The sequence below is a fragment of the Euphorbia lathyris genome, chromosome 3 (assembly GCF_963576675.1).
Source record: "Euphorbia lathyris chromosome 3, ddEupLath1.1, whole genome shotgun sequence".
NCBI lineage: Eukaryota > Viridiplantae > Streptophyta > Magnoliopsida > Malpighiales > Euphorbiaceae > Euphorbia > Euphorbia lathyris.
Genome location: NC_088912.1, coordinates 2,826,185 through 2,839,249, shown reverse-complemented (window position 1 = coordinate 2,839,249; position 13,065 = coordinate 2,826,185). Strand labels below are relative to the sequence as shown.

General features: G+C 37.4%; 1 protein-coding gene across 27 annotated transcripts; it reads left to right on the top strand.

The window, feature by feature from the left end:
- The first annotated feature begins 4,848 nt into the window (after positions 1–4,848).
- LOC136222898 (adenylate kinase 5, chloroplastic-like) lies at positions 4,849–10,580 on the top strand. Of its 27 annotated transcripts, none has more exons than XR_010685728.1 (12): positions 4,874–5,042; positions 5,556–5,591; positions 5,677–5,741; positions 5,833–5,893; positions 6,363–6,413; positions 7,855–7,912; positions 8,221–8,314; positions 8,419–8,578; positions 8,653–8,795; positions 9,795–9,934; positions 10,035–10,094; positions 10,217–10,580. XR_010685728.1 is itself a non-coding variant. In XM_066010590.1 (10 exons), the coding sequence occupies exons 3-5, from the start codon at positions 5,685–5,687 to the stop codon at positions 7,282–7,284; spliced, it is 228 nt and encodes a 75-aa protein (XP_065866662.1). In that variant the 5' UTR covers positions 4,849–5,042; positions 5,556–5,591; positions 5,677–5,684; the 3' UTR covers positions 7,285–8,314; positions 8,419–8,578; positions 8,653–8,795; positions 9,795–9,934; positions 10,035–10,094; positions 10,217–10,580. The 27 variants fall into 27 exon arrangements, 1 of the variants encoding a protein (XP_065866662.1); XR_010685723.1 differs by having other exon boundaries at positions 5,833–5,972; XR_010685717.1 differs by adding exons at positions 9,282–9,341; positions 9,450–9,673 and having other exon boundaries at positions 4,857–5,042; positions 5,833–8,314.
- Positions 10,581–13,065: the final 2,485 nt, after the last annotated feature.

Genomic DNA, 13,065 nt, shown 5'->3' with positions numbered 1-13,065 from the left:
TGATTTTTTAAACCAAAACAACTCTTCCTGAAGCAACAAAGCTTCCAACTCATGCTGAAGAGACGTGAGTAACACAAAGTTACATACAATTTAAAGCCTATGGAATTAACTATAAATTTTCATATAAATATAAACTGAAAACTTTTTTATTACAATTAAAGGTTAAGGTGCAAGAAACCCCGAATATTTTGGGTTAGGAGTAATTTTACCACCTAACGTCTAAAATGATGGAATTTTATCCCTAACATTGATAAATTGTGTAAAATTGCTCTTGGCTACCAACATTAGAGATAAAATTGTACTATTTTAGACGTTATGGATAAAATTGTTCCTGACCCAAAACGTTAGAGGTATTTTTGCACCTTAACTCTACAATGTCCATTAATAATTGAAGGGAAAAAAAGATGGAATTCCTAATTTTCAAATATGGATATATACTTTAATTTTTTTTATTAAATGATGTATATTTTAATAAACTACCATTTCTTAATTTTTTTTATTAAACGATGTATATTTTAATAAGCTACCATTTATTGACTTTTATCTAATTAATAGGTAATGATAGATTATATATAAATTATAACAATAATGATAATAAATTATATATAATATAATGATAATAAATAATGATAAATTACAAGTTCCGACTGTGGTTGGAGAGTGACTCCGTCTATATGGTCCATATGATGCGTTCCCGTTGGTTGAAGGTTCCTTGGATTTTAAGATGGGATTGGAGGACTGTTTGAGTAAAATTGACAAGATGCAGGTGGTAATCTCGCACATTTATCGGGAAGGGAACAAGGTGGATGACTGTCTGGCTAAGTTGGGTCACTTAAGTCATGAAGTTCGCTGGTGGGACTTACCCCTATAGCATGTTTGGAGTTATTAGTGATAATCTAAATGACCGTACTGTTTATCGGTTTGCTTAATTGTTTTTCACTCGTTCTTTTGTTCGAACTCTATTTTTTCTTTCCTTTCTTTTAATAAAGCAGGTTCGAAGGTCTTGGAGTTGCAGGGGGTGTGAACCTCATTGGGATTCCCTATTCTAGGACCTTCCCCCCTAGTTCCAATTAAAAAAAATTATGATAAATTACTGAACTGAATGCTGAAATTGGATGCTGAAATTGAATGCTGAACTGAACTGAATTAACTGCTAAACTGAACTGAACTCATTCTTATTGAAATTAAGTAATAAAGAACAAGGTCTTACACCGTGAAAATCCCAGCACACAAGGCCTAATATAATAAGTTTCATCCTTCTATACATTTTAAGTTATGATAATTTAATATTGGTTTAAACATGTCAGTTTTCGGACTACAACTAATTTTACATGCTAATGACGAAATTTAAAAATATAGGACAATATGATAATATTTATAAGGCATAAACACTTTTTTTTGTTGGAAATTGGGACGAGATAAAACTTGGGCGGGGTGAGCACCCATGACCCAAGAACTGTCAAACCCGCAATATATTAATAAAAGAAAAAAGTGAGTGTTTAAACAAGAGAAGAGGAAGGAGAACAAACAAAAAGAATGGGGGAGGAGAAAAGATAGGAAAAGTCAAGAAAAACACAAGTGTAAAATACTACAAATGTCATTATTGATAAACCTGTGGCAAAAAGTAGGAGCGAAAGGCCATCAATTGATCACTCAAGAAGAGACTCCAAACTTTACCAATGCATCAACAACTCTATTTCCTGCCCTAAAGATGTGTGAGAAGAGAATATTCATCCTAGAGCAAATGTTGAGACAATGCAACCACTCTTGTCAAAACTCTAAGGAACATCCATAGAACGATGTCTAAGCAGATTAACTATGTACATTGAGTTTGACTCAACCCAAAGCTGATGCCAATTTTTCTCCCAAGCAAGTTCAATTGCAAAAATAGCGGCTCTCAATTCAGTCATATAAGCAAAAGAAAGAGGGGTAGAAAAAGCAAAACAACCTTTGGAAAAGCGTCGATAGTTGCAAAAAATACCTTACACTCCTGCCTCGTCAGGTGTGCCAAAAGCAGAGCCGTCCATATTGAGTTTAAATCGGCAAATGAGTCCCTGACTTTTACCAAACTAGCAATTAGACACAAGTTAACCAAAGTGAAAGAAACATCAGATATTAAGGTTGTAGAAAATGAAGCTAAATAAAACATAAAATAATCAAGCAAAGATCGAACACAAGGATTTGTTAACGAAGTTCAGCAGTTTTGAATTGCCTACGTCTCCGGGAGCGATGAGCGGTTTTCTTATTGATCGTGTAACTGAAAGATACATGATGCGGACATCCTAACTAGAGCCGCCGCCCAAACACGCCCTGGCGGATCCTCAAACGCCACATACCATATAAATGGCGCAAGCACGGAGGTTGTACCTACCCGGGCAGATCCTAGGGGTGTACGGGAGGGGCGAATCTAGGAGTACACGAGAGGACATACACGGGAGGGGCGCATCAAGGATTATACGAGAGGGCGTATCAACATCTATTCCTAGGCGGATCCTCAGGCTTACTTCCTCACAAAGGAAATCACCAACAACCCTGACATTCCGTACCTACACCTTTGTACTAATTGTCTGGGCGTGTTACCTATTTTACGCTTTTGTTGACAACTTTATTGTAACCCTAGTAGGGGTAGTCCTGGTCTTTATTATCATTAGGGGATATATTTAAACCCCACTTTTGTAAGGATATGGCAACTTTTAATCAATCAAATCTTTCTCTTTGAGAATTAAAGGTTTATAGCTTATTATCTTGGGATTCACTCCTTCTAGTTTAGCTAGAGAAGAACTTCTTTGTTGGTTTACGATTAAAACCTTCATTTATCGCTTTCAATCAGTATCAGTTAGTATCAGAGCCGATCGTTTCCTGACCCGAAACTTCTTTTGGCAATGGTTCAACCCCGACAACCGCAAGATTCCATGGAGGCCAACGACCGGAGATATGAAGAGATGAGGGAGCACCTCGCGGAACAAATACGAGCCAACATTGAGCGGCAGAAGCAAACTGACCAACGGTTCTAGGAGTTGTCCACTTCCCTGGAAAACTTCAAACTGGAGGTCCTAGCCTTGATCAGACCAGCCGCCGTAGAGTCAGACCAAAGGAGGGAAGGAGTCCTTGAACAATGGCCCAAAAGGCAACACACGCCACCCAGGCTGCCATTAGCAAATGCACCGCTTCCATAGATGGGTCCTAGGGATCCTAAGGTAAGACGACCCAACTATGTTCTTGTACATAATGCTGATAGTGATAGTGATGAATTTGAAGGTATTGGGGATGATGGTCCCTTTAGAACTATGAGGCATGTTGGTCCGATTGACAATCGACTTGCGGGTGTTGTTAGGGCAGACCTAGGTCTAGGAAACTTTGATAGAGATGATGCTTTTAAGCTAAACAATAGACTTACCATCTTTTGGAGGTGAGCTGGATATAGAGGGATTCCTAGACTGGTTATCTAAAGTGGAGTGTTTCTTTGAGTATGCAGGGATTCCTGGTGAGAGGAAAGTGAGACTGGTGGCGTATCGATTGAATGGTGGCGCATCAGTTTGGTGGGATCAGTTGAGGAAAGAAAGAAGAAGATGGGGCAGGGATCCGATTAGATCTTGGCTACGGATGAAGGCGATGTTGAGGGAGCGGTTCTTACCGCCAGATTATGAGCAGTACATCTACAGTTCTTACAGGGGATGCTCTCGAGGGACCCGAAGTGTCCATGAGTATACCTCAGAGTTTTTGAGACTTTCGGCAAGGGCTAACTTGTCGGAAACCGAAAGTCAAAAGACTTCAAGATATAGTATGAAGCTATTAAGGCCGAATCCTAACTAAATGGGAGATCTAGGAGATCCGCCACTACCGAGCATACGCCTGGAGGAAGAGATAGTATGAAGCTCTATGACAAAGGCAAGCAGGTGGCAAGTGCCAGTGGGGCAAAGATCAACAACATGGGAAGAGGGTCTAGGAGATACCAGGCCTTAGAAAGAGGTACCTATACCACCTAAGAGCAACAACCCATATGCCAGGCTAGCGCCTTTTAAATGTTTTAGGTGTAGTGAGCCAGGTCATAGGTCCAATGAGTGTCCTAGGTGGAAGAGCGCCAATATGGTGGAAAGGTATGAAGATGACTATGATGAAGGGGATGAAGTGTTTTATGAACCCTTAGGGGAAGACGATGACGAGGCGGGTGAAGAGAGACACGCCATTCATGTGGTACGATGTTTGTTAGTCTCCAGCCGGATAGAAGGAGATCAGAGGCACCAACTATTCAGGACTCGCTGTCTTGTGAGAGGCGGGCGATGCAATATAATAATAGATAGCGACAGCTGATGCGCCTCCGTAGAAGGCTCGCGAAGGGATAAGTGTACCCCGTCGTTATCAAGTAATAAAATCTAGACAAGTCCAGGTATCGAATCCACAGGATTTATTCCTGCAAGTATCGAGCTACTTGGTCTCAGGTGTTATCTAGGCTATGGGGGGTTTGAATTGGTTTTGATTAAGTTAACCTACTCCTAATTAAGTTACTTCTACTCCTAACTAAATTATTCTACTCCTAGGTAATCTTTTACCAATCACTAGTACAGAAATAGCCTATAGCCACGCCTTATTAGCCACGGTTCTTTGAAAAGTCGTGGCTACAGGTAATTGGCATCGATTATATAAACAACCGATTCAAATAATAGGTTATTAGGGTCGATTTTTTTAAAAAACTGACTCGAAATGTGTATTTTTAAAATTGCCCGCATTTGGAGAAGTCATTGGCGTCGGTTGTTCAATAAACCGACACCAATGAGCCAGTTATTAGGGTTGGTTCAAGCTTGAACTGACGTTAATTACTAGGGTCAATGGGGTCGGTTCATTGAAAACCGACGCCAATTAAAGTCCCATTTACACACTACGTAGCTTTCTCCTCCTCTCTCCTTTGCGCAAAAAACACAGCGGCCTCCTCCTTTCTCTCGTTTGCGCAAAAACCACCATGTTTTGAGTTTGAGTTTGAAGTTTCATCCGCACTGATTGGGTTCCGTTCATGTTTCGGTTGTGGCAGAAGCAACAGAAAAGAGGTAAGTGAACGGGTTCATGTTCTATCTTCTGGGTTTCTGGGTTTCTAGGCTTCATTGTTATATGGGTTCTATCTTCTGGGCATCCTTTATAATTTCATATTCTGTGTTCTTTCTTATGGGTTTCATTTATCATACGTGTTCCGTCTTCTTGGTTTCATCCTTATTGTTCGTTCTTCTGGCTTTGTTTATCATATGAGTTTCATATGTTCTGATTTTGGTGGATTCGAGTTCTTCTTGGTGTTCTCTGGAGTTCGAAGTTCGTGTTCGATTCCTGAGGCGGGTTAGATTTCTATTGCTGAGATTTTGAACACCCTACCTAGGCATACTGTATACTTTCTCAATGATGCTTAAAGATAAGGGGTTAATAGGAGGGGTTAGTAAGGATTGAAGAGCTGATTCTTCCTTCCCCTCCGTTATTTTATTTAAGCTTCACAACTCTCTGTACAATTCGTTTCCTATAATTGTTCGAATATAAATGCATATCCAATTCGCTCTGTTATTCCAAATTGACAGGTTGAGATTGCTATTCCGGAGCTGAACCCAGAAATGGTAACTATTTTTTTTACGGAGTTCCCTATAAATTTAGTTGGACTTGACCATATATGTTATAATGCACATGATGTTTATGGCATAGGTACCTTTATGGAATTGGTTCTAGGTATTGCTCTTTCATTTTCTGATGATGGAAAACGTGTCAAGGTATTTAGAAGTTAATGACACAATTCGGCATATGCTGCTTGCTTTTCTTTTCTTTTCTTTTTATCTGATTACTCAGAGATTTCTATGTTAGGTCTGTGTTCAAGGTTCTATAAGGCAAGGCGCCCTTGCTGGAATGCCTCTGCAGCTTTCAGGTACTAGAAAGCTTTTTGGAATATATGGATTGGGGAGATTATGGAGGTGTTGGAACCTTTATCCAAATCGGTTCTATAGGTGCGGGATATACTGAGCCTTTTGTGGCGTGATATGGAATTAGTTTTGCAACTATCTGCTCTATCTATATCTTATTTTTCTGCTGTTGATTCGTGGTTTCATATATATAGGACTTGTCCTTTACATCATATGTCCAACATGTTGATGCATGCCCACTCATATGCATTCAAAATAGTTTCTCTTCTTAAAAGTAAATGCACCTTTAGTTACATAAACTTGTGCAAAGCAGAATTATTTTGGCAGATGTCTTGTTGAATTAAATTAATCAAATCATGTATCATTTTGGTCAATCCACATTTTCAAGCATATATGGAAATTTCTATTGGAAAATAGGGGGTAGTTGATGACTCATTTGCATATTTTTCATGTTCAAAAGCTGCTCATTTGCAGGAAACAGAGCTAATATGTTTGTAATAATGTAAGCATGGTATGGGTCTTGCGGTATGGTCTCCTCTCCTTCTATGTATATATATGTTACAATATATATATATAAGTTAAAATATATCAATTCTAGGCTCTAAATCTACATCGTATTCCATAGATTCCACTCTAGTTCCATGGTCTGTAACAATGTTCATATGCATAAAGTTTGTAGCAAATTAGTTCAAAGAAATTTACTGTGATTTGTGTGTGTCTGTCTTCAGAAAAGGTTACATTTATCATTAAGCAAGGCAATAAGATCTTTTATTCAACATTTATAGTTGTTTGAGTTTCACATGTGACAAGATAATACTACCATTTTTTCCTTATCTCTTGGCCTTTCTTTGTTCTCTTGTTTTAGTATTATTATTCATGGTTTACATCAAGATTCAGACAAACATGTGCTTGGCATATAGTTAATCATTCTCTAGCACACTTTCTTATTTGTTGTGGTATTTATTAATTTAAAAAATTCAAAACATTAATGATTTACTAATTTCCACAATAGAAATAAGAAAAGAAAACATGTACTCACTTGTTATTGCATCATCTGTTACTAAATGAAAATAGCATTATTCAACTTTTGATAACAATGTTCATACATAACACACTTTTTTATGTGTCATGCAATCATTATAAGTCAACAATCTGCATACATAATATACTTTCTTTTTTCTTATTTATTTATATTTTCAAATAGTTTACTAATCTGCATCTGGTTTAAGCAAAAAGTGTTATGTAATCATTATTATATCATTTAATTTGAATGCTAAATATGTTAGGAACTATCAAACAACCATTTTACCCAACCCAAAATCTTAAGGTGATAGGTGATCCTAAAATTAGCTTCTATTATTATCTGGCACCCCACACAAGAATGGCTATGGCTTGAAGCATATACAACACAGACTCATCTTATCATGTGTTGAAACTCTTAACAACTGGAGTTTCCACGATTTGGACCCTCGACGGCTTGGTCTAAAAGGCTCTAATACCATATCAAGAAACTATTTGACCCAAAAGCTTCAGTTGATAGGTCAGGCACAAGAATATTTTTTATTATTATCTGACGTCTTGGAAATTTTACAGAGCATCAATTTGTGGGACATAAATGGCATCTGTTTTTTATGGGAGCATTTGTATTTTGCTAGGTGATTTGCATTGTGATACATGGTGAGAGAAGCCTGTTTTATTTTTCGGTTGAGTCTGCACACGTCATGTTATGTTACCCTCAGAACCATTTACGTCCTGTTATTTTGAATCCCACTTCATTTCTGTGGTTTATCTTTTGTTTCGTTGATTTTGTATGAAAACTGAACCTATGCACGTTTGTATGTACGGCAGAAGTTTTAGCCACAAGTCATCTGTTTCAGTTTGTGGGTATTTTATCCTATTTTGTCACTTTACTGAGATTTTAGCTTATTTATTTTTGTTTGTGTACATCTCTTTCATTGTTTTTTAGATGCTTTGGAGTCTGAACTGCAACCATGTCATTTTCAATATGAATTGGAGAAATGCTGGTAAAGAGAACTGTTACTGATAGTGTTTCCGTTTCTGTTTACTGCAATATATTTTATTTCCATAAAATATTAGATTTGCATATTAATTTGACCCTCTAACTTGATCTTTGAGATCAAGTAGTATGGCTTTCTAATGGTAACACCTGCGATTTTGAACAAGATTAATGACCATAAATGATAAGTTGAAGGGTCAAAATTGGACCTCTAAAATTTATTGTGGAACAAACTTGAATTTGAAAGTAAGTTTGAATGAAGAAGAAGAATAAGAAGTTTCAGGTCCAGCTTACATGTCTGAGAATCCAATGCAGCAAAAGTATTGCCTAGCAGCTAGTACACAGATGGTTGGGATCTCTAATTTGAAGTTATGTTGGTTGTGGCATTATGGTTTAACTTGGCAATAAGGTTAGTTAGACAAACTTATTATTGTTCATTGTTTGTCGGTAGAAGTTAGCTGATTTTGAATGTAATTACTAAACTTGTTTTGTTTGTGTAATTTTGGTAAACAGGGCTCAATTTCGATAAGCATGACATTGTGGTTTGTATGCACTCACTTAACTTCGGGAGAGAAAGGAGATGAAGTCAGAGAAATTTGGATGTCACTGAAATATTAAAGAAATCTAGGTTTTCTCATTCCTGTCGAGGTCCTGAAAGTATATTCGATCATGAGTAAGTCTTCAGTCTCTACCTTTTCAAACACTAAATGTTAATTGATGCTAAGATTTCTCATCTCATTGCTAAAGATAGAGCAAACAGCTGGTCGTGTGTTCAAAGGATGGGAAGAAGGAAGGATATATTTCGCTCCAACATACTAGTACCTTAGAAATTCTGATGACTACGTTGTCCAAACATAAAAATCCAAAGAGAAATGACGAACTCCTGCTTGGTAACATTTTGACCCTTTTTCTTAATTTAAATTAACAACTTGACTTAATTTATACATAGGATAAGGTATCATCTCAACCCTGGCCTGTTGCTATATTTAAAACATAATGGTATTTGTTTACTACTAGTTGTCTCTTGCAACTAGTGTACGAGCTCTATAATTAAATGACACTACTAACCAATAGAACATGAAGATTTCTTGCAATTGAACCGACATAATAAACTAGATTAACTTCCTCCTATGACAATGTGGTCTAATGGGGACACTCTGACCAATTATCATCAATGTAGAGTAGAGTTGACTTGAAGCATCTGCATACTGTTTTTGCCTTTGAATTAAGCATCATTCTACATATAATATAACATAATACATACACTACATGTTTTTCATATTATTCAAAGTCGTTTTTGACTGACCCTGAATTCCCTTGACTCGATTCAAAATGTAGATTGAGAACTGAATTATATTCTTGTATAAGAAATGTAGATTAAGCAAAGATTAGAGAAGCTCAAAAAGGGGAAAGCCAAGGATTCACAATCTAGTAAAGTAAATTTTCTTTACTTCCGTTAGCCTTTCTCAGTATGCGCAGGTCTAGATAGACATATAAAGCTTAGTGGTTGACTATGAGAATGAGATTTATCTTTATTTTAGAAGGAAGCCAAAAAGTCTGCTTTGAAAAGAATTCAAGAGGTACTGATGGATGGAAAACCAACACCAGGCAACAAAGCATCTTTGTTTGCTTACCATGAAACCAATCATATATGTGGCAAATGCTGTAGAATCGGACCTTGCTATTCCTGAAAGTAATACACACGTCAGTCAAAATGATGAATCTTGCATCTTAGTTGCAATCTGGACTAGTTGCAGTTTTTGCACAGGTTTATATATATACCTTAATGAGATTTTATTCATCTCAGTGCATTTCACTGTCTATTTTCTTGGTGTCTTAATTCCTAACTGCAATGTGAGTTGTGTAACTTGAGATGCTCAATGTTGCAGGTTGACTCAGAACTTATAAAGCTGCCATTTGAAGAAAGAACAGAATGTGACAGAAAGTAATTTGACTTCAATATTATCAATTATGTAAAGTAATATTTTGATATTCTCCACAGGAACTATAGCATGTACAATCCTAACAGGTTAGCCTGTTCTATTAATTTATGCCAACACTATTTTGATTAGTTCATCAATTTGGTAACTCTATCTTAACTATTCTTTCTCTTCTTCTTGCCTTTTAAGGTGGCGTATGATGATTTTGTTGCAGCTGCTTGCTTAGCTGCAGTAAGGGAAAAAGGACTTGTAAGTTGATTGCTCTTGACTATGAAATTTACAATTGGAGGTTCTATCATTATTTTGGTCTCTGAGATGCTTATTGTTTGCCACATTTAACCTTTATCTGAACTATTTTCTTGTATTTGCAGATTTCATTATGGCTGCCCTAGACGTTTTCTCCTTTGGAGTGTTAATCCTTTCATTTTGGGCGCATCAGGAGCTGGAATGCTATTAAGTTGATGTGTTAATAATGCCTATGCTTGCTGAAATACCCTTAGCGCATTTGCTAAACTACTACAACACTTGATTTTGAAGCAAGAGGCAGGAAGGATAAAAGGATATATTAGTTGAATTGAGTTAATGTATCAGTGTATTCGTGCATCACACAAACTTGGTTATCTATGCATAACACACTTGGTTATCTATGCATAATTGGTGTTTCAGATTTACTAATTGTAAACAACTCTGTTTCAGATTTACAAGTTATGTATGCATAATTAGATTATATGAGAATTGAGAAACATAGCCTTTTTTCATACTCTCACAATTAGGAAATTGGTGATAATAGTGTTTGCACGGATTTAATTAATGTTTCAGTAATATAACCGGATCAATCTCGATTGCGGTAAACAACTGAGGGTAATTAATCTCGTTTACTGTTAATTACAAAGAGCAGGTCCAATTTGAATCTACTGTTGTAAAATTGCTAAAAACAATAACAATAGGGTCGGTTGTTCGTAACAACCGACTTTAATATAATTAACATTAGACATGGTTGCAAAACAATCGACTTTAATTATTAGAGCATTAGAGTCGGTTGTTACGAAAGGTCGTGGCTAAAGACCCTTTTAACCACGGTTTTTCGTAACAATCGTGGCCAAAACATAGGGCATTAGAGTCGGTTATACGTAATAACCGACTTTAATGCCCCTTTGGCCACGGTCGAACAACCGTGGCCAAAGACATCAAGCATTTGCCACGCCTCTTTTGGTCACGGTTGTATAATCGTGGCTAATCATGGTAAATGACCGTGGCCATAGGCCATTTCTGTACTAGTGAATGTAATTACCCGAAGGAACATGAGGTGATATGATAATAAGGAAAATAGATTATTCAAACAACGGAATTAAAACCTAATCTAAGTCACATGTGTCCGAGGCGATTAACCCTACCTATCCTCCTGAGGTCCCTAGTTCGTGATTCCCTTGTAAGGCCGAAACTAGCTCTAAGACTCAGCAATTTGGGCTTAATCTTCTATAGGGTCGTCAATCCTATAGGCACTGACTAGGTCAGATTCAGCTCGCAATATGTGCCAATTTAATTTTGGGATTATCGAATGAGTTAAACCAATCAGACAAAGCGTAAGACAAAGATTTAAGCAATAAAACAATTGAACAAACAGAACTATAATATATATTAAATATGAAAAGTATTGTCACGAAGATACAATGAGCCTAAGATTCATAACATGGATCAGAGGCTAGACAGAATATAAAAGAAGCAAAATCTCTTTCAGGGAACCTGTCTACCAATGCAGGCGTCTTCCTAGGACTTAAGGATGGAACTTGAGCAATACTCGATGAACGGAGCTTCGAAGGTGTCGTCAATGGAGGTTGAAGGAGATGGAGGAGGTGGAGAGGATTTCTCAAGGTGGGAGCTTAGGTTTTTACAAAGATAAAAGATGTTTAATTTACATTTAGAAAATCCTATTTATAGACGCGGTTCGGGCCCTCTTGATGACCTAATTCGTATCCTTTTGCAGGCCAGCTCGACGTGAGCTGGCCTCCAGGGGCCAGCTTGGCCGAGCTGGCCCCTTCAGGGCCTGCTCGACGGGCTGGCAGTGCCAGCTCGCCGAGCTGGCCCTAAAAAGGCCATTTCGACGAGCGGGAATGCCCAGAACGCCTTGCGCGACTGCTAGATGTCCCGAAACGCAACTTTCACCCGAACTCGTTCCTGTTTTAGCCTGCACATGCACGAAAATTCCAAATAACATTACTTCCGAGGCTAAATTGACCCGCCAATCGCTTATTTTAAGTAAACACTCCGTTTGGTGCGACTTTTGGCGGATCAATTAGCTATAAAAGATAATGGAAATTTAGCATACATGCCAATTTGGCCATATTTTCCTAAAATAACCAGAAAAACGAGCCTAAACAACGAAAAGTAAATAGAACATATACATTTTCTAACTAACTCACACAAAGGCATATAAATGCGAGAATTGCTCGCTTATTCATAAAATAACGCTAAAAACCGTCCTAAAACCGTACCCAAAGATAGGGGTTTTTGACCCATATCAAACCTCCTCGCACTTAAAACTTTACTTGTCCCCAAGTAAACTAAAAAACTAAACCCGCAATCACAAGCAAGCTAGGAGACCTCCTGGTTTTACTAGGTGCTTGACACAATTTCGAGCATCTGTAGTCACCTGCATTCAGAATTACAAAGTAGAGACACGATATCCAAAAGCCGAATTTCGATTATCACAGGTCATATGTTTAAGAAAAAGGACACATGTTCAATTAAACGAGCTTAAGGGGATAGCTAAGTAAAACATACCATAGGTAGTTCACTCAATTCACACAATTTTAGTGGATAAAGTGTTTACTCTCGGCTTATGTTCTTGCTTAGGATTACGTTGATTTTGCACGTTGATCCGAGTTCCTCTACTATGCTATATGATTCCGATGATATCAAAAACAGCCTCGAGTTGGGGTTGTAATGTGGTTAGAGGGTTAAAGGTACAACAAGGGTTAAGAGTTCTAGCGCTAGAAAAACAAAGCTTAAAATGGCTTTAACAAATTGTGAAGTGATTGAGCTTTTTATTCATATATTTTTTTTTTCTGAGACGTTCTAATTTTAAGAACTGGGAGATAGAGTTCTCCTTCTTTTGTTCGTCTCTTTTCTTTTCCTTTTCTGTTTTTCTTTGTCTTTTGGATAGTAATGCTCATTCACTTCTTAGCCTTTTGGCTTGCTACTATGATGCCATAAACAAAGA